Source organism: Aureobasidium namibiae, assembly GCF_000721765.1.
Source record: "Aureobasidium namibiae CBS 147.97 unplaced genomic scaffold scaffold_4, whole genome shotgun sequence".
Taxonomy (NCBI): domain Eukaryota; kingdom Fungi; phylum Ascomycota; class Dothideomycetes; order Dothideales; family Saccotheciaceae; genus Aureobasidium; species Aureobasidium namibiae.
The window spans coordinates 865,756-885,882 of record NW_013581205.1 but is presented as its reverse complement, the minus strand read 5'-3'; the positions used below and the strand labels follow the sequence as shown (position 1 = coordinate 885,882).

General features: G+C 51.0%; 6 protein-coding genes across 6 annotated transcripts; 3 read left to right on the top strand and 3 right to left on the bottom strand.

Moving 5' to 3' along the window:
• Positions 1-124: 124 nt before the first annotated feature.
• Positions 125-2,863, bottom strand: M436DRAFT_71011 (uncharacterized protein; the record flags this gene model as incomplete). Its single annotated transcript, XM_013574327.1, has 1 exon — positions 125-2,863. One exon carries the CDS (start codon positions 2,861-2,863, stop codon positions 125-127), a length of 2,739 nt encoding a protein of 912 aa, XP_013429781.1.
• Positions 2,864-3,050: 187 nt separating this feature from the next.
• Positions 3,051-5,028, bottom strand: M436DRAFT_41517 (uncharacterized protein; the record flags this gene model as incomplete). Its single annotated transcript, XM_013574083.1, has 7 exons — positions 3,051-3,161; positions 3,215-3,308; positions 3,361-3,605; positions 3,654-4,030; positions 4,083-4,577; positions 4,630-4,703; positions 4,757-5,028. The coding sequence occupies 7 exons, from the start codon at positions 5,026-5,028 to the stop codon at positions 3,051-3,053; spliced, it is 1,668 nt and encodes a 555-aa protein (XP_013429537.1).
• A 584-nt stretch (positions 5,029-5,612) lies between these two features.
• Positions 5,613-9,452, top strand: M436DRAFT_71009 (putative eukaryotic translation initiation factor 3 subunit CLU1/TIF31; the record flags this gene model as incomplete). The annotated part of the gene is made up of 3 exons (XM_013574326.1): positions 5,613-5,633; positions 5,672-5,809; positions 5,862-9,452. The coding sequence occupies 3 exons, from the start codon at positions 5,613-5,615 to the stop codon at positions 9,450-9,452; spliced, it is 3,750 nt and encodes a 1,249-aa protein (XP_013429780.1).
• Positions 9,453-10,153: 701 nt separating this feature from the next.
• M436DRAFT_41756 (uncharacterized protein) lies at positions 10,154-11,932 on the top strand (the record flags this gene model as incomplete). Its single annotated transcript, XM_013574128.1, has 2 exons — positions 10,154-10,535; positions 10,587-11,932. The coding sequence occupies 2 exons, from the start codon at positions 10,154-10,156 to the stop codon at positions 11,930-11,932; spliced, it is 1,728 nt and encodes a 575-aa protein (XP_013429582.1).
• A 285-nt stretch (positions 11,933-12,217) lies between these two features.
• On the bottom strand, positions 12,218-13,251 carry M436DRAFT_41025 (uncharacterized protein; the record flags this gene model as incomplete). Its single annotated transcript, XM_013573998.1, has 2 exons — positions 12,218-12,936; positions 12,993-13,251. The coding sequence occupies 2 exons, from the start codon at positions 13,249-13,251 to the stop codon at positions 12,218-12,220; spliced, it is 978 nt and encodes a 325-aa protein (XP_013429452.1).
• Positions 13,252-14,142: 891 nt separating this feature from the next.
• M436DRAFT_41002 (uncharacterized protein) lies at positions 14,143-18,012 on the top strand (the record flags this gene model as incomplete). The annotated part of the gene is made up of 8 exons (XM_013573992.1): positions 14,143-15,281; positions 15,342-15,748; positions 15,919-16,079; positions 16,130-16,416; positions 16,466-17,114; positions 17,173-17,455; positions 17,504-17,730; positions 17,827-18,012. 8 exons carry the CDS (start codon positions 14,143-14,145, stop codon positions 18,010-18,012), a joined length of 3,339 nt encoding a protein of 1,112 aa, XP_013429446.1.
• Between the last annotated feature and the right edge of the window lie 2,115 nt (positions 18,013-20,127).

The window sequence follows — 20,127 nt, the reverse complement described above, 5'->3', positions numbered from 1 at the left end:
CCTCACACATAGATCAGAACGACAAGTCTCACTATATGAAAGGTTTGTTCTCAATTGATTCTACACTCGATAATTGGGTATCATAACAAAAATTAGAAGACAAAACAACCCCTGGATTCGTCTATCAAAATCCCAGCTCATCATCGCTAATATCCACCACCTGACCCCTGCTTCGTTTGCTTGAAGGTACGGCCTTGACAAAAGACTGACGTGGCACGGCTTTTTTGATAACAGGTGCTCCCCGGCGTGGTTTAGAGCAGCTCATAGCAAGTTCGTCCATTTCGCTGGCGGAGGAATCCAATTCTTGCTCTTTGGCGCATTCCTGTGACTCTAGCTCTAGACACAGCTGAGATGCTGTCGGAAGCAGAAGCGGTGATTTGGGCTTTGATACCACCTTGGCCCGACTCTTTCTCTTCTTCGCTGGTCGTTCCGTTACATCGAATCTTCCGTCAGGCAAGACTGCATGTGATTCAGTTTTCGATATCTCAGTAGAAGCTTGAACTGTGTCTGAATCCCGGCTTTGGAACTTAGAAGGTTGCAGAGATCGTATGGTCGAAGACACCTTCCATGTCTCAGTCGCAGTCTCGTACGCTGCTGGTTGTTCGTCGAAGTTGAGGCAGAATGGCATCTCTAGATCAAAGCCTAGCATATCTGGTGATGCCAGCATGTTCGACATAGCGTTACTCTTTCGTTCGAACTTTGGTGTTTCCTTGGTCTCACTGAGATAGCCGCTGTCGTCCAGATCACTGTCTCGACTAGAAAGAGATGTAGATCGTCCTCTTCTTGCTGCGGAAGTGGTCTTGTTGACCTCCCTGGTTCGCAATGGAGACGCAACGATCCATTCGCACAGCCCCTCTTCCCATCGTAAAGCTAATTCTGCAGCAGGAGCATCTACACGATGCAAAGCAAAGTTCGTGCTCTGAACATTCAGTGGCTTGTGTTGTGTCAAAGTCGTCTCAACATCACTCAAGAAGACTCGACTCCGTTGTGTTGCATAAATCTTCGCCGTGAGCAACGAGCTCTCCATGGCCCATTGCTTCAAGAAGGTTGTTTCATGGTCAGAACCGTGCTCAGAGTCTTCTAGAATTGACCGGACTAGGTTCTCCAAGTAGGATTGACTGTCCGAATGTAGGCTTTGTCCACAGCATCGAGACAGATCAACCAGGAACGATGCAGCACGCTCGACTATAGTCTGGGTCCGGTGTGGGTGGCCTTTTCCATGTAGAGCAGCCATTCCTTGCAAGATGTCCTTCTTGTCTAATGACGTCTGTTTGTTGCCCTTGTTATCGTGTTTGATGCTTAGAACCAGGCTGCTTGCAAGGAGGGTGAAACAGACCGCCCTTGGTTGATGACTGCGACTTGTGCTGAACTCGTGCTGCTGTGTTTCCAATCTCGCAAGTAAGATGACTGTGAGGCGCGCAAGGAGTGATTCAGCAGCAGTGCATCTGTCCGAGCTATCGTTGGAGTTGTGGGCATCACGCCCTATCAGGACAATAGCCGTGAGCACAGTGATGATGCTTACTGTAGTATTGCCCAGTGACTTGTCGAGTTTGATCCATATGCCCGGATTGTCTTCTGGTCCCTGTCGCTTGACATGTTTAGGTTCCAGCTCTGCTTCTGAGATTTGAGATATACGTCCTTGGAGGAATTGCAAGACGTGGTCAAAATACCCAGTTTGTGAAGCTAGCGCTCTTATCATGCCACTTGACAGAGTTACCATGTCTCGACTTGCCAGCCATGACATTTTCAAGCGACCAGACGAAAACAGCGCGTCAAGCAGGCGAACAAACACCTCGTTGTTGGCGCTTGCAGGTTGTATTGTTGTCAGGCTCGATAAACATCCATTGAACAGGCGAGATTCCACACCAAGAGGCCGTTTGAGCGGCAAAGATTGGGTGTAAGCAAGCAGGAGGTTTTCCGATGCTTTGTGTAGACCATACTTGGCAGGGATTTTCGCAAGCTCTGCCCTGGTTTCCGTTGCTACAAGCTTGTCCTTGATAATCTCGTTGACAAGACTCATGCCATGAGCGATCACTACTTCACGCAGGCCTGACCATCCATGTCCATGGACCGAACCGAGGTCTTCTAGTTCCTCGTAGACCTCAGCACAGACATCGGTATCATCGTCTTCATCAATACTTTTGCGCCAGTCTTCTTCCGCTCGAATATAGTCTGGAACTCGTCGTAGACACATGCTCAGTAGTGATGAAACTCCTTTCCGGGCAGGCTCACCGGACTCTGTGGAAGTTGTTCTCTGCAAAAGCAGGGAGAATCCGTCTGTCACTCCTTGGTGTAGCTCGAACGTTCTCTCGTAATTCTGTCTGCCTTGAAGTTCGATACTCTGCTTTGCAATCGGCGCGCGAGTGAACGGGTCCTTCCGCTGACGGTCTCTTCTTGCCAGAGGCAGAGCTCGCTGAGCACATGGACTATTCGATGTGTCCAGATCGAGCACACCCTTCTTCATCGGCGACCCTCGCCGCGACGCGCGTGCCTTGAATGGAGTCGGTAACAACACCAAACATGCCTGAGGACTGTTGGTCTGACCAGGCAGTGTTTGAGAAATGCGATTACGAGCCGAGTACCTCTTGAGCTGAGTCTTGTTGCTTTGATCCGAAGGTAGCCACGTAGGGTCTAATGATGTGGTATCGATATTGTGCCGTGTAGCTTCCCTCTTGGAGACATTCTGTGGCGCGGATCCAGACAGTGACTCTTCTTCCAGGACTTTTTGGGATGATTCGGAGTTTAAGGCATACTGATTCCTTCTTAATGGCGCGACCCTAGAAGCAATTGGCCTTAGAAGTCGTTGGCACTTCGCGGCCGTCCAGAATTCGACGCCACTTTGTCGCTTTCTTTTGCGATCCATCCCGGCAAGACAAAGACGCCCAAGAATAATGTTGTAACTATGCTTATTATTACTGCTTGTCAGTTCATGATTATCTATGTTGATTCGGATATAGAGGCTCCAAAACTTCTTTGCGACAACGCGGGCCCAGATCAACAAACAAACACTCGGACGTCAACCCCGCCAATGCCAGTCTTGGCGGTTCCACTCAATCATCTTCATCGTCCTTGTCTTCTTCCTTTTCCTCGACCTCAAAATTGATGAGCTTCTCGATGACACCCTTTGCATCACGGGTAGTGACACGGTACTTTCCTCCATCCTGTTTGGATCACGTCAGTCTTGTCCTGAACGAGGAGGTAGAAGAATGCTTACCCATAAATCTTTGATTGTAAGCTCGCGAGTACGTCCCAAGCTCTCGATAGCAGAGATACGGTCCAGAGTTGCCTCCAGGTATTCATCGAAGCCCCTGTAACTTGATTAGCGAGACAAGTCGTGCTTTTGAGAGAATGACAGCTTACTCTTCGGCACAAATCTCCCGGAAAGCATTCATCATTGGGACCGAATCGGCTCTTACCATGGCCTTGCTGTCAATCGTGAAAATATTGATGGCATCGTAACTCTGAATAAAGTCGGCTCGCGTCATGACCTGCCTCGCCTTGTGCAAAGGTATCTCAGGAAGCACGTGGCCCTTCTCGGAGTCATACTGCAAGTTGTCTTCTTTCTCCTTGTCTACCAGTGCTTTTGCCAATACCATTGCAGCTGACTGGTTCACTGTCAGCGACGCTTGCATCAAGCAAGATTAGGGACCTACGGCATATTTTTGTTGATCCATCACATCATCATCCATCTCCTCGCCAAGGATCCAAGTCTGTGACAGAAGCCAGGTCTTTTCTGACCGACAGATATCTTCACACGTCTGAAGCATGTCAGGAGACTTTGCGACGCGATTGAGGAAAGCAAGTCTACCCCCAACTTTCTGATAGACCTGTTCCAGAATTGCCGAGTCTAGAGGTTTGTCACTGTGGTATCTTGCTCGGTAGTTGCTCAAGGCCATCATGGCTTTGTCCCGAGGCAAGTCGGGAACCGGCATAATAACCATACGGGTCGCCAGCTGCTTTAGTCGTTCGTAGACCCAGTAGTCATCGCTGTTGAAGATTATAGTGGCCAGATTGCTGGCGGCCCATTGTTCTTGAGAAAAGGTCAGTGATTGAATCCATCAAGGTTTTTGGTGACGACGAACCAGCCCTCTGCTGTAGCAATTCGAGGAGATCACGTCCATCTTCATCGTCTCGCAACAGATGCATGTTGTTGATGATCATAATAAGTGGTCGTCCGACAGTTGCCCTTCGGCGTAGTGCTACCTTTTCCAGTTTGTTGAATGCTCTCTCTATATCGAGCAATGCAGAAGCATCACGCGGTCCACGAATGGAGAAGAGAGACCCAATGTTGTCTTCGTGATACTCAAAATCGAGGGCTTTTCCCAGGCGTACGCGAAAGATTTCGAGATCAGAGTGAGCATCAAACATGGCAACACCTTCACCGTCAATCTTCGACATGGCATCGATGAGCATGGAACTCTTGCCGGTCCCTTTTTCGCCCACAATCAGATAGTATTGTCCTTTGAGCTCACCACGAACGATGGCGTCAAGTTTGGTTTGCTCATCACGGAGAATCCAGTGCTCGCGATGGCCATCTTCGCTCTTGGACATGGCAGCAAGTTCTAGGACTGGGTCACCTACATTCGTATTAGCTCTGCAGCAGATTGAGTGCCTATGCATGAATCAAACCAGGCGCAAAGGCGTGTTCCATCTTTCTCAAAATCAAAGCCTTGTAGTAGCGCGTATACGAGTATCCAATGAGTCTGTGGGTATTGAGTCAGACAAGATCAACCAATTGCACATAAAGTATGCATACCCAAGAACGGTCACCGATGCGAGTGTAGTAAATGTAGACTCGAGAGACTTCCAGAAAATGGGATTCCATCTGCTTTCGTCATCTCCAGGTTTCTTGCCTTTGGCGCCATCATCATCATCTTCTTCAGGCGTTGGTATGCCCGGTATGGAAGTAAATGCACGAGCACGACGCAACAGATGTGTCTGGGGAATTGTCCGAGGACGGACTCGTAGATGCAGAGCGGACGACGCTTTCGTAAAATTCTGCAAAACGAGTGGTCGCAAGGACGACATGGTCGTTTAACGTCAGACGACCAGTTTAATCGAGAGAGCGACAGCGGCGTGGAAGGAACGCGTTTTGAGTCAGTAGACAGACGAAACACCTGGAGTAAAGACACACAACGGCTTCTGCTTGGCAAAATCCTCGAATATGTCTACTATTGCTTTGCTCTGCTAACAGGATATCTGAATGCTAGCTACTTGGCCAAGTCAGAGACCCGGAACGACAACTCTGCCTGCTTCGCGTATGTCCTCTATCACTAGAAGCGAAGGCGGCGAGACGTTGCTGGCGCACAAGTGGGTGTCATATATATGCGGGACGTGCGAGGGACTGACGGAAGCTCCGACTTCAACCGAGGAAGTTGCCGAAGTTTTGTGCGGCCTCGCCTTTGGTGGACAAAGATTTGGCCATTGCACTTTTAGACCACAGCTCGTGTAGCATATACCTTCTTGTATTATACTCGTTTTTTCCCTTCCATTCTATCCTTGGACATTGCGCGCAAGTTTGCTCTTTGTTCCCCCTTGTTCCGTTTCCCTTTCCCAAAAGTTTGGCTGAAGCATGGCTGCAGACAGCGAGCCGCAAGCTCAAGGTAGGCAACATGACCACATCCAACTGCGAAGTGTGCTTGAGACTGATGCTGGCCATACAGATGTGCAGAGCAACGGCAACGGCACAGACTCTCAGACCAATGGAGTAGAGCAGCCCGCGGCCCAGGACGGCCAGCAGGTCGACCAAGAGCAGGAACAAGCAGTCGAGAATGTCTTCCAGCTCACCATTCACCTACCGCACGCTCCTGTAAGACGGTCGCCAACTCTGCTCACACGACACATCTGACAAGGGACACTAGGGTCAATGCCAAATCATGGTCAGCCACCTCGAGCAAGTCCAGGATATTCGCCAATCCATCATCGACCTCCCTTTCACCTTCCAGTACACGTGCTTCCACCTCGAGCACAAGGGCAAGCGTATCAATGACTTTGTCGAGCTCTCCGAAGTCCCCGACATCCAGCAAGATCCAGAGCTCCATCTCGTCGAGGATCCCTACACCGAGACACAGGCCCGCATGCACTTTGTGCGCATCCGCGAGCTGATCGGTGCCTCGGGCGATCGTACCGACCTCCTGCACGGCATTGATGCTGGTCTCTCGCTACACGACCACATCATCAAGCCTACTCCTGCCGATCAGCCCGAGGCTCCTGCTAGCGAGCACGCCATGGTTGATTACGACCTCGACGCCCGCGGTTCTGTCAAGACCCTCCTCTCGCCCTCGCCTGCGAACGCGCCCAAGACGGTCAAGTCCTTGTCCTTGTCTGCCTGGAATCCTGCCCCTTACCATCTCCGCCAAAAGGGCCACCTCATGTACTTGCTCGTTACTACCCTAGAGGGCGAGCAGTTTCACATCACCTCGCACGTCTCCGGTTTCTTCGTCAACAAGTCGACAAACAACAAGTTCGATCCCTTCCCTCGCACCGCCCCAAAGCCTCACTCTGCGCACTCGCTCCTCACCCTCTTCGGCCAAGTCTCGCCCTCCTTCAACGATGCCTTCCGCAGTCTGCAAGAATACAACGGCCAGCGTGATCCCCTGGCCGCTTTCCAGCTCGCCAATGCTGTTCCCGCTAGCCCGTGGCTCGTCTCTCCTCACTCGGCTTCTCTAGCAAGCCATGTTGCGGATGCTGCCCGTACTCAGGAAAGCTATCTCCTTGCTGGTCCCGAGAATGCCGAGACTCTCCGCGACTGGAACGAAGAATTTCAATCAACTCGCGAGCTTCCCAAGGAAAACGTCCAAGATCGTGTCTTCAGAGAGAGACTTACCGCAAAGCTCTTTGCCGAGTACAACGAGGCTGCTGTTAGAGGCGCTGTTCTCGTTGCTCGCGGTGAGGTTGCTCCTCTCAACCCCACCGAGCCTCGCGACGCCCAAATTTTTGTGTACAACAATGTCTTCTATTCTTTCGGTGCCGATGGCGTAGGTACTTTTGCTGCCGATGGTGGCGACGAGGCTGCTCGCGTCGCTACTGGCAAGGATATCATGGGCGTCAAGGCTACTAACCAGCTCGACATTTCTGGCATCTTTACCCCTGGAACTGTTGTCGTCGACTACCTTGGCAAGCGTCTGGTGGGTCAGAGTATCGTACCTGGTATCTTCAAGCAGAGAGAGCCTGGTGAGCACCAGATTGACTACGGCGGTGTTGAGGGAAGAGATGTTATTGCTGAGAATGACGACTTCAAGCAGCCATTCGCTGAGCTCAGCAAGGCCTTGCGCGTCAAGAGCCACCCCGTTTGGGATAAGGAGAACAAGAGACATGATCTCGAAGCCAGTGTTGAGACCAAGGGCTTGCTCGGAACTGACGGCAGAAAGTACATTCTCGACTTGTACCGCATCACTCCCCTGGATGTTGCTTGGCTCGAAAAGTATCGCAAGGAGAACTCGAGCGACGAAGACAACTACCCTCACAGAATGGCTGTCCTCCGCCCCGAGCTGGTTGAATCATACTGGAGGACCAAGCTGCGCGAGTATGTTCAAGCTGAAGTTCAAAAGCGTCGCGAGGCCAAGAAGGAGGCTGCTCCTGAAGGTGAGACCGAAGGCGCTGAGAAGAAGGAGCCTGACCAAGAGCGTGTCGATGTTTCTGGATTCCAGTTCAGCCTCAACCCCGACGTCTTCTGCGGTCAGCGTCCTCAGACTGAGGAAGAAAAGGAGGAATGGTCCAAGGATGAGGTCGAGGTTCGCACAGCCTGCAAGTACCTTTCAGAAGACATCATCCCCAAGATGATTTCTGACTTGCAGGATGGCGATGTCGGCTTCCCAATGGACGGTCAATCGCTCACCAACCTGCTTCACAAGCGTGGTATCAACATGAGATACCTCGGCGAAATTGCTCGTCTTGCCGATAAACCCGACCAACCTCGCCTGCAGGCACTCAAGCAGCTTGCAATTCAGGAGATGATTGCCAGAGCATTCAAGCACACTTCCAGCAAATACCTCAGATACCAGTCGCCACCCTTTGTTCAGGCTTGCATTGCTCATTTGCTCAACTGCCTGTTGGGCGCTGAGCTGAATGCCAAGCCCACAGCAGAGACTGACGCATCTCTCAAGTCTCTGTACCCTGAGGAGGACTTTTCCTTCGAGGCTGCCACACCCGAGTCCATCAAGGCCGATGTTATCAGCGAGATCCAAAAGCGCTACAGATTCGACCTTGGCGATGCTTGGGTGCAGCCTGGTAAGCAGGTCCAACTCCTCCGTGAGGTCTGTCTCAAGCAAGGTCTCCAGCTTCAGGCCAAGCAGTACGGTTTCACCAAGGATGATGCTCCTGCCCCGGCGCCCGTCCAGACACCCGCACCCGCGACCAACGGAACTTCTGGTGGAAAGAAGGGTAAGAAGAACAAGAACAATGTTGAGCGCTCGCCAGCCCCTGCCGCCGCTGCCTCTGCTCCTGCCCAGACCTTCCACCCTGATGATGTACTCAACATCGTTCCCATCATCAAGGATGCAGCACCCCGTAGTGTCTTGGCTGAGGAAGCACTTGAGGCCGGCCGCATCTCGCTCTCGCAGGACCAGAAGGAGCTCGGCCAGGAGCTGCTCCTTGAATCCCTGTCTCTGCACGAGCAGATCTACGGTATCTTGCACCCAGAGGTCGCACGTGTTTACTATGCCCTGTCAACCATCTACTATGGTCTGGATGAGAAGACTGCCGCCGTTGAGCTCGCCCGCAAGGCCGCCATTATCTCTGAGCGCACTCTTGGTGTTGACCACTCCGAGACTGTCCTCAGCTACCTCAACTTGAGTCTGTTCGAGCACGCAAGTGGCAACACCAAGAATGCTCTCGCATACATTCGTCATGCTCTTGACTTGTGGAAGGTCGTCTACGGTACCAAGCACCCTGACTCCATCACCACCATTAACAATGCTGCCGTCATGTTGCAAAGCATGAAGCAGTACCACGAGTCTCGTCTATGGTTTGAATCTTCTCTTGCCATGTCCGAGGAGGTTTCTGGCAAGACATCTGTCAGCACTGCTACTTTGCTCTTCCAGCTCGCCCAGGCATTTGCTCTCGATCGCGACTACAAGAGCGCTGTCAACCGCATGCGCGAGGCCTTCAACATCTTTAAGAACGAGTTGGGCCCCGATGACCGTAACACCAAGGAGGCCGAGACATGGCTCGAGCAACTTACTCAGAGTGCTGTTTCGCTCGCAAAGCATGCCAAGGTACTCCAGGACAAGAAGATCATGTTGAGACCCAAGGCTCCCATGGTCGGTAGAGGTGCTAGACCTCAGCCCTCGATTGGTCAGAGCATTGAGGAGGTCGCTGCTCCCAGAGCCGACGACGGCACAAACGACAACAGAAGCGTTGATGAGCTGTTGAAGTACATTAACGGTGACGGTAGCAAGACTACACCAAAGAAGAAGCAGACTAACCCCAAGAGAAGACAGGGAAGATCCTAAACGGGTGTAAATTTCGTACATGTATAGTTTGCAAGAGTCACTATAATCATTGGAGGCTCTTTCAAACATTCGGCCATGAGCCACCTGTAATTTTTGTTTCTCTGTTTTCAGCATGGATGTCATGTCATACATACCCTCTCTGGCGTTGGGTCTGTACAAAAGAAAAGCTTTTGTTTTTGGGTTCTTTACATCGCCGCTCATGCCTTAACATACACTTGCCCAAACTTGTATTACTATCTCGCTTTCAACAACGTTCGTCTATCATGCATACCGTACTTGAAGTGCTTGACAGGCAGGATAAGCTTGGCGTCTTTGATATACAAAGTGAAAATGTGCAGAAGCATTGGCAAAAGCTGCGAAGTTGTTCTTGAGGGTGCGTGTTCTCACGATGACAATTCATAGTACGCTAATGAGCAGAGATGATGCTCCCTGACCGTAACTGTATCGTCTATTCACGTCTACGAGCCCATACCATGGTGGTTGGTGGTGAGAAGAGCTGGACAGGCAGCGAACAGGGTTCGAATAGTCGGCCGAGTTCCCAAAGCCGAAAGTCCGAATTAGCCAGCCACCGATTTCGTCAGCTGCTGACCCAGAATCGCGAACATGCCCGCATCATGTATCTGCGATAACTTGATTGTCTGAATTCAGTCCCGTTTGACATATACACTGCTTCGCTAGTCATATCGGAGAGCTTGCGCGACATGTGGCACTTCCTTGATCTAAATCATGAACAGAAGCTCGAACGACGCCGACTATTAGACCTCTATGGCTCACTGGCTCAGGTTTCTGCTTTGATCCCTCTCGTTCTTCTCCAGATCTACTTTGTTGCCACTTGGTTCCGACAAAGATGGTTGAGGAAGCATGGGGCGGATGCCATACCAAGCTCACCTCAATTAAAGAAGCAGCGATCGGATGCATTCAACGGACCACTAACGAAGCTTCAGAGCCTTTGGCAAGTGGCATTATGGTGGACGAGTGATACGGTTGACATTTTCGGGTCTCGGATAACCAAAGGAGAGATATTGTCAGGATCGGTGTGGACAGCATGGTTGATCTTCTTGAGTTGTGTACAAACACAAGGTGGTACGTTTTGACCACGTCTCAGAGCACCTGCAGTCGCTGAATATTGAACAGACTATTTACACTTGACCAAGCGATTTGGCATTGTAGGCGCTTCACAGCTGCCGTTACAGTATCTTCTTGCCTTCAAGTCGCCATTCAGCCCTGTCCAACAACTCACCAAATGTTCCTGGGAGACTTTGAATGCAGCACATCAGATCTTGGGCCGCGTCTCGACAATCTTGTTCTATCTACATGCAGGCTTCTACTTGAACTTTTTCATCCAAGCGCATGTTTTGGCAAAACGCATCAAGGACTGGGACGTCATTCTCGGTATTGTTGGAACCATTGCATTCACAGCTGTAGGCACGACTGCACTTTCATGGATTCGAAAGTTGAGTTACCGCGTGTTCTACACCACTCACGTTACTCTGGCTAGCGTCTTGCTTCCTGTTCTGTACTTCCACGTCCACCACATCCGGGTCTACATTATCGAGACATTGATCGTATATGCCGTGCATCTAGCGCTACGCGTATTCAATGAATATAAAGTGGAGGGTTCACTGACCTTAGTTCCTGGAACAACAAATCTCCTAGAGATTAACATCCCGATTACGAAGCAAAGATCAATCATGCAATGGCAACCAGGTCAACATGTCTATGTTTCTTTGGCGCATGGCCCGGTCTACATGCGCTCACTCAAATCCAGGAGTCCGTTCACAATTGCCTCACTTCCATCCGAAGATGGCAATCTCAAATTGGTGGCCAGGATCTTGGATGGAAACACGGCCGCGCTCGCAAAAGCTGCAACAGAAGGCGCGACTGGGAAAGCTACTTCCATCCCACTTATCCTCGAAGGACCATATGGCTTGTCGACATATGCAAACACACTGCTTCAGTACAACCGTGTCCTGTTCATAGCTGGTGGCGTAGGTGCTACTTTCGTAGTGCCTATGTACAGAACACTGCTCCAAGATCTTTCACCGAGCCCTGGAAGCCGCCGAAGGCAAAACGTTGCATTTGTCTGGGTAGTCAGAGATGAAGCAGAAACAACCTGGGCAGTGCCAGAAGACGAACAGGAATACAAAGGCATGCAGGAGCGTATGACTGTATACGCCACCAGGAGCGGCAGACTGGATAGCGAGAAGCCAGACGCAGACAACGTGGACGAGGGAATCGAACTCGAACGATTACTTCCTAGTGGAGGCATCGATGACTTTGTGCAAAAATGGCAAATACACCCCGGTCGACCTGATTTGGGCGAGATGGTGGATGGGGTGTTCAAGCAGACACGGGAAGACACAAAGGTTGCAGTGATCGTCTGTGGACCAAGATCAATGGCGGATGAGGTTAGGAGGAAGTGTGGTAGATGGGTTGACAAGCGAGACATCTGGTTGCATGTCGAGGCCTTTGGGTTGTGAACTGAGTTTGGACTTCGGTCTTGTTCGTTGCTATATTATTCTTGTACATTGACTAGCATAGGGAGCGCCATCCCGTCTCTGATCAACTTGAATGAAAACCCGACAAGAAGCCTTGTCTGGTGCCGGGCGCTTGGCAGAGTCGAGTCAGGGTTTGTACTGGAAACTCATGATCAAAGGTTAAGATCAAAGCGAGCAAATACAGGCAAGGTGCGCATTTCCTCGCAGAACGGAGTCTCAGTAGCACATGTATTGATGAAGCGTGGTTGGTTGACATGACCCATTTGCTCAAGAGTCTCCAACGTAGAGGAAGCCTGTGCCAGCTGCAAGAGCAGCGACACTCCACAGGGCAGACCAGCCAGCGGCTCCGTAGATTGTGGCACCTTCGACAGTAGCAAAGACTCTGATGAACGAGTGGACAGCAGTGAAGGCAGCGAGCAAGAAGGTACGTCTGAAAAGGACGCTTTCTCTGCTAGAGTACTGATCAACGCCCATGTTCCACATGACAGTGTCGGCAAGAGAGGCGGTCTTGGGGTCGAAGCGCTTGTACTCGGCGGGCGATGCGCGAGCGTAGACGATGGAAGTGCTGAAGAGGAAGTCCTTGGCGGCCCAACCGATGGGCAAGCATGCAGCGAAGACGACAGGGAAGACGGCGTTGTGGGCAAAGTCGAGGGTGAGGACCTCGTCAAATGAGTTGATCAAAAAGACGGGTAACCACGAGACAAGACTGAGATAGACAATGGTGGCATAGATGGAGGCAGCGAAAGCGGTCATGTACATCTGGACGGTCTTGTCGACAGCCAGATCCTTTGTAGTGCCGGGAGTAGTCAAGGTGCGCAGGTTGTTGTGGTAGTTGAGGGGGCGCAACAGCCAGAAGGGGAACCAAAGCGAGAACATGTCAATGACCAGGGCCAGAGCAAGAGGCTCGAAGCCAATGCCATAGAAGAGGTACAACAGGGTGTAGTAGGGCGCGTTGGCCATGCCGGCGAGTTGAACAAAGTCGAAGTCTGGGAGAGTTGAGTCAGTGATCGGAATATAAGAATTGAGCGACGCGTATACTGACGATCGAGGCCAGTGGACCAAGCAAGAGTGATCTCCAGCAGTCTCCAAGCAAGCAGAGCACCAATCTGCCATTCCTCATTCAAGCTGCGGCTCACGGCAGCGAGAGGAGCGCCCATGATGTCTGGTACAAAGCTGTACAGCAGAGCGCTGAGAGCGGGGCTCAGGATGATGGACAGAGGGTAGGCGAACCAGGTGGGCAGACGGCGCGAGGCATGCTTCTCACGCGCGTTGTCCAGAGGAGATGGCGATGAGGCAACCATGGCGGTGCGCTCAGATGGCGCGCGAAAGGCGTCTGCATCGACGAGAGGCGTCGAGGCGACGACGGTCGGTTCGTAGCGTCTGTAAGCCATTGATGTTGATGGTCGACTTTTGTTGTAGAAGCTGTCAAGATTGAACGAAGCTTCAACTTCTGTACCAACGCGTTGCTTATGACGTTTCGCGTCTTGCTTGCCAAGACCCCGCCCGCTCTGCAATGCGTCGAACATTCCATCGCGCCTGTCATCCAAACATGGCCTCCACAATCTACCGCTGTACTTCGTAAAATGCATCCACAAACCTGCCATCGCCATTGCACTCTGCGATGTTTCAAGTCGGCATTCTGTGGTCAGCTTCTACATATTGCCCGTCATCACATGCATCATGGACACTCCCTCCATCCGTGCAAAGACTCCAGAGCGACTGACTATCTTCCGTGCCCAAGAGTATTGCCAACAGTAGCCAATATCCATGTGAGCTGGCAATCAAATGCCATTCATCTTTCACGTCTAGAGCCTCAATGCTGTCTTGGCCAATCCGATCTAGGATGAAGCCAATATCCGTTATGCAACAGTTCCAAGTATAGTCGGCCGCTGAAACCGACGTCTAGAACATGTCCCCCAAACAAAATCATCCATTCACCCATTGTTCCACCCTCATCTGGCACTTCTGACCTTTGAGCCTCTGATCTTTAAACTTCTAATCCTCTGTCTACAGAACTATCTACAAACCACATCTCTGGAGAGGACACTGCATCGCCATCCAAAATTATAACCAAAGGACTGCCTCAGCGCTCTTTTTCTTCTGTCAACACTCCACCTGTCGATCGTCAATTCGCCATGGAACACAACCATGTCGAATCAACATTACAACTGCTCGAGAATGGAAACGATTCGATGAACACACATCTGAACCTACTACGAGCCATCGATTGGAAACAATACTCGGTCGGCCCCATGTCATCCTGGCCTCGAGAAATGTCAACAATCCTCTACCTTCTGATGGTGGCACCCAGTCCACAAACCTTGGTAGTGGGTCAAGAGAACGTACTGTTGTACAACCAAGCTTATGGCAAAACCGTTCGAGATCTCCACCCCAGAATCTTCGGCCAACCTCTCGACAGTGTACGAGAATGGCAAAGTTACGGAGCCCAGATGGCTGCACACAGACGAGGCGCTGCTGGTTCAGTGCCTACTCACGCCTATTCATCCTTTGTCGTACCCATGCTGAACCATGGACGCATGGAAAACGTTCATCTGAAGCTCAACATTGCAGCACTACCGCCGCCTTTGAAAGGCTTCCATCTGTGCTTTGAAGAGACTACAGATTGCGATTTGCGTGAGCGAAGACGTTCGACCGTGCGGGACCTATCGAAAGCCTGGGGTTCGGCGACCGACCTGCCCTCGTTGTGGCATCTCGTTCTGCAAAGTCTTTCTAAGAATCCTGAGGATTTTCCTATTGCGGCCATCTATTCTACAAGGACATCTCCAGTCTCGTGTTGTCAACAAGACGAAGGCTTCGAGAAGAGAGTGTATCATCTCGAAGGTTCCATTGGCGACTTTGAGGACGGCACTCTGCCGCCTACATTTGATATGGCCACGACAGACACGAGCATGGAACCTCTCCGACAAGCCGTCTTGTCGAAAGACAAAGTCATCATCAACTGTTTGCCTGATGAATGGGCCAGGGGTGCACTACAACGTGGCACTGGCGACATCTGCACAGAAGCAGCCGTCCTTCCGAGTAGTCTTTCACGATTTCAAGATGTGGAGGCCTTACTCATCATTGGACTACCGACCAGAGCACTTCTCGATGAACCTCATCACCAACACCTTACGCAGTTGCAAAGTGAGTTTGCACATGTCGTAAATACGTTGGTGGCAACCATTGAGGCAAAATATCGAAGAAAGGAGAGTGCTCGGCAGAACCAATTGGAAAAGGACCTGCTGGCCAAGGAACTTGCTCTTCGTCAACAGGAAGCGGAAATGGCGACTACCTTGGCCGTAAAGGTTCTTACTGTGATTGACGAGGTTGAGTGAGTCTCGCCTTTTGTTCTCGCTAGAGGTATTCTTGATCGCATACTGACGTCGAGCAGCATAGGATTCTTCGAGTACAAGAGCACGGGAGAGTTAGTGCGAGCGAATGAGTGTTATTATCGCTTGAGCGGATATCCTCGGGACTGTCCAACCGACTTCAAACACAAGTTCCTCGACCTCATTCATCCAGCAGACGTTGATATGGTTGCGAATGCATGGCACATGATGATCAACGGTCATTGGCAAAAATTCGAATTGAGGTATCGCAACGACACAGAACAAGGTCAATGGGCTCTTGTGGCCTGTCAGCCTGTAAAGGACGCCAACGGGAACGTCACCTCGATCATCGGTGCCGTGACTGACATCTCGACTCAGAAGAGAAGCGAGAAGATTGCTCTCGATCGGGCTGAAGCATTGGAACAAGCCAGGGTCAGTGAAGAGAGGTTTAAGCGATGCATGGAGGTTGGTAAGTAAGCTGACGGTACAGTTTCGGCGAGCCAGTCCGCAATGTTTGGGTGACAGCGATGAGACGGCGTCCAGGACGCCATCCTGTTGATGTCGAGCTTAACTTGCAGGCTCACTCGCTGAATCTGTACCACATCTTCTCTCACCAAACTCTGCTAATTGTACCTTCAGCGCCTTTCGGATGTATGGTAGCTGATGTAACAAAGGGAGTACAATATGTCAACGAGACGTGGTGGCAGCTTTCACAACATGCTCGAGTACCGCTAGACCAGATCGACTGGAACTCTGTGCTACATGAGGATGATCTAGACGTTGCAGACGAAGGCTGGCAGGTGAGTCGAGGACTGTGCATATTCCAAGGCATCTTGCTAACGAATCTCAGGCAATGCTGCGTGGAGAACAAGTGGTCTACAATCTGCGACTCAAAAGACTTTGGTACGATGCCGATGGTGAAGCCCGAGGGCCCGCCGAACTAATGATCACTGCACTACCCGAATGCGATGACACTGGCAGGGTCATCAGGGTTGTTGGCTTCTCTATGGATGTCTCTCATCTACGGCATCAAGCCAGGATTCAGCGAGAGCGGATGGAAGAGGCGCTCGAAGCACGAAAGAACCAAGAGATGTTCTACGATACAGTCTGCCACGAGATCCGGAATCCCCTATCAGCGTGAGTCGTTCTATCGCATATCTGGGAGAACGCAGCTAACGAAATTTAGTGTCATCCATTGTACCGATTCGATCCACGAAAATCTCACCGAGATGCGTAAACTGGTCAAGAGCCTCGCTTCATTCAACACAAAAGGCTCATTCGTTATGGATGAAAGGATCGACATCCTGCTTGACCATCTATCAAGCAGCAACGAGTCTGTCGAGACCATATCGACATGCAGCGATCACCAACGGCGCCTGATTTCGGACATTCTTTCGCTATCAAAACTCGATTCCCAGCTGCTTCAGATAAACCCTTCGCCAGTTCTCGCCACGAGTCTGCTCGAAAACATTCGAAAAATGTTTGAGACTGAAGCCAAAAGAGTCGGTGTCACGTTGGAGATTGTTGTTGATGCTTCAATCTCTGATCACAATGTGGGCCAGGTCAATCTGGACTCTGGGAGAATTCTACAAGTCCTTATAAATTTGGTCTCAAATGCCATCAAATTCACGAAGAACGAGCCAGGTCCTCGTCGGATAACAGTCGTTATGGGTGCTTCCGATGTTAGGCCATTGGACTTGCCCGTCGATTCGTTCCACAGTCAAGAGTCGATATATGACACGTCTGGAAGCCAGGACGAATTCTATCTTTGGTTCACAGTCAAAGATTCGGGTCGGGGCTTGTCTGCCGAGGAAAAAGCACGCATTTTCACCCGGGTAAATCTACAGATCGCATTCCTCAATCAGATGTATATGGACGCTAACATTTACACAGTTTGCTCAAGGCTCTAGAAAGACTTATAGCCAGTACGGGGGCAGTGGCCTGGGATTGTTCATTTCAAGACAACTTGTCGAGTTGATGAACGGACAAGTTGGCGTCTCATCTGAGCTTGGAGAGGGAGCCACGTTTGCATTCTTTGTCAATGCACCACTCATTCAGCAAATCTCAGATGTGGACTCGATCTCGAGCCAACAGTCCACGGCCGACTCTGCTATACACATACAGGTGACAGAAACACCGGAGCCATGCAGAAAGACAAGACTACTTGTAGTCGAAGGTGCGTCAGAATTGACTTTGACTCGATACACAAACTAATCACGAACAGACAACGCTCTGAATCAAAGAGTGCTTAAGAAGCAGCTGATTAAGCACGGATATGATGTTCAAGTGGCCAACAACGGCCAAGAGGCACTCGACCTCCTTACAGACCCAACACAAACCGTACAGATCGACTGCATCTTGATGGACGTGGAAATGCCCATCATGGATGGCCTGACCGCGGCAAGAAAGATTAGAGAATGGGAAAGGCGAAGCGGCTCTGCCAGCAGCGACGTCGATGGTAGCATCAGACCTAGGCCAAAACTATCGAGGACAAGGGGAAGCAGCTGCAATTCCAGCAAGAGCAACTGGAGTTCAAGCAATACCGAGGACGGCAACACATTTTACAGCAGGCTTCCCATCATCGCCATCAGCGCAAATGCCAGACCCGAACAAACCAATGACGCCATAGTTGCTGGTATGGACGATACGATAGCAAAGCCTTTCCGAATCGCCGACCTCATACCTCGGATTGACCATCTGCTGGACAGGCGGAGCTGTCCCGCCAGGACTTGATTTCTTCTGTTTCCGGATTCTTGTACATATACTAACATTTAACATTTAATCATTGCTCAGTCTGCTCGGACATACTTTAGAAAATTGAAATTCTATGATATAGCATCCAAAGGATTGCATTTATTCTGACTGAAAAGAGGTTGACCAGAGTTCGGTGCGAAAGCTAATCTACAAGAAGTGAAAGAATTTTCGAATCTTTTTTGAACAAACAACAACAACAAACACGCTTTATTGGAGACGAAAGCTGGAACGAAGAAAAAGGGAAAAAGAAAAGAAAACAGAAAGTTTGTTTAAGAGAAAAAGTAAATCGCACATGATTCTTTGTCCTTGAATTCGTCAAAGGTCTAACAGCATCATCATCTAGGTCCAACCGAGAGAGTTTCCTGCCAGGACAGGGGCACTGATGCCTTGTTCTCTAACGCTACGTCCATTGGCACTGCTTCCACTCTGGCGACTTCCTCTACCGCTGGTAGGAGTCACACGACCGCGACCTCCAGACATGAAGTAGTTTGCTGCACTGTTGCGCTGACTCATCTCACCACGTTCATCGGTATAAGGCATGCTGTTGCTGCGAGCATGCGAAGCACGCTTCTTCTTGTAGCGACGAGCGACGTAGACCATGGCTGCAGCATACACGGCAGCACCGGCGACAGCACCAACACCAATACCAACAGAAGTACCATTGACTGGCGAGGAACTGCTCGAGTCACCACCAAGTGGTGCGCCGTTGCTATCAGAGGTAGTACCTGAGCCGGATGGGTTGTTGCTTGCATATCCTTGGTTGTTGTTCTTGCCACTGGTACCAGGAATCATGGGAATGGCAGGGTTGATCATACTCATCAAGGTCTTGGTGGATGCGTCAGGGTTGTTGTACATAGTAGCGACCGAAGTGTGTAGATCAAGCTGCAACTGGTTGACCGCTGCGGATGGAACATAGACCAGGGCCAAGGTGGTGATGTAGTGTAATGAATCGGTAGTGTCATAAGGCTGCAATGCGTACATCTTGACCTCAGCTGCATCAACGTTGAGTCCATAGGCGAGACCGGCGGGAAGGTATTGGAAGATTTGATTGGCAGAGCCACCGGTAGAGACCACAAATGGATAGTTCAGGCCGTACGTGAAACCGACTTGGATCAAAGTAGTGTTTTCGGGAGCCGAAGGCATGCCACCTGGAGGCTGAATGACACGAGGCATCGACGTGGGAATACCGGATGCCTTGGAAGCAGTAGCTGTAGATGCTGTTTCGGAAGGCTGGTACAAGATGCTAGTATCTATGGGCATAGATGAGTAAGTGTTGGTTCCAATGGGCACGATGCTGGTAGGAGCAGTGGTGGTCGATGGCTCAAATGCAAGAGAGGTGGATGCGGCAGTGGGGGCAGGCGATGCAGGAGTAGTCGAAACGACCGATGTCAATGGAGGAGACGATGCTTCGGTGCTGGAAGCGAATCCGATAGGAACGGTGGTATCATCGGTCGAAGTGGCACTCGAGAGGGTGGAAGATGCACTGCTCTCGGCGGTGGCCGATACTGCAGTAGCCTCTGAAGAAGTGGCTGTGATCGAGGCATCGCTTGAGACTGCGGAAGTTGCGGTAGAGCTGATGTCCGAAGTGGCTGTGGCGCTGCTGGCATCAGTGCCTGAAGACAGATCAATAGTCGTTCCACTAGACAAAGGAACGGATGTCGTGATGCCGATCGCCGCAGAAGTGGTCATGGTGGCGTTGTTGGGCAAGAAGGAAGGAGTGTTGGATGCTTGCGATGCGGATGCAGCAAGAGACGACTCGACAGAGGAGAGCGATGCAGAGACCGAAGAGGCGATTGACGACTGAGCAGAAGAAATGGACGACAGAAGAGAAGATGGAGGGGTGGTGACCGGAACAGGGACTATGAGTGTACCAGAAGTGGAGGCGGTGAACGAGGTTATCGTAGGTGCGACACCAGATGCGGCGGAAGTTCCAGAGAGAGTGGTTTCACTGCTTACTACGGCGCTTTCTGCAGACGAAGCAGGACTTGCAGTTGGAGAAGGCTCAGAGGTGGTGTTGTCAATGGCGGTCGCCGAGGTCAGACTGGTGTCGGTAGCGGATGATACCAGAGTGCTGTTTGCTGGGACCGAAATAAG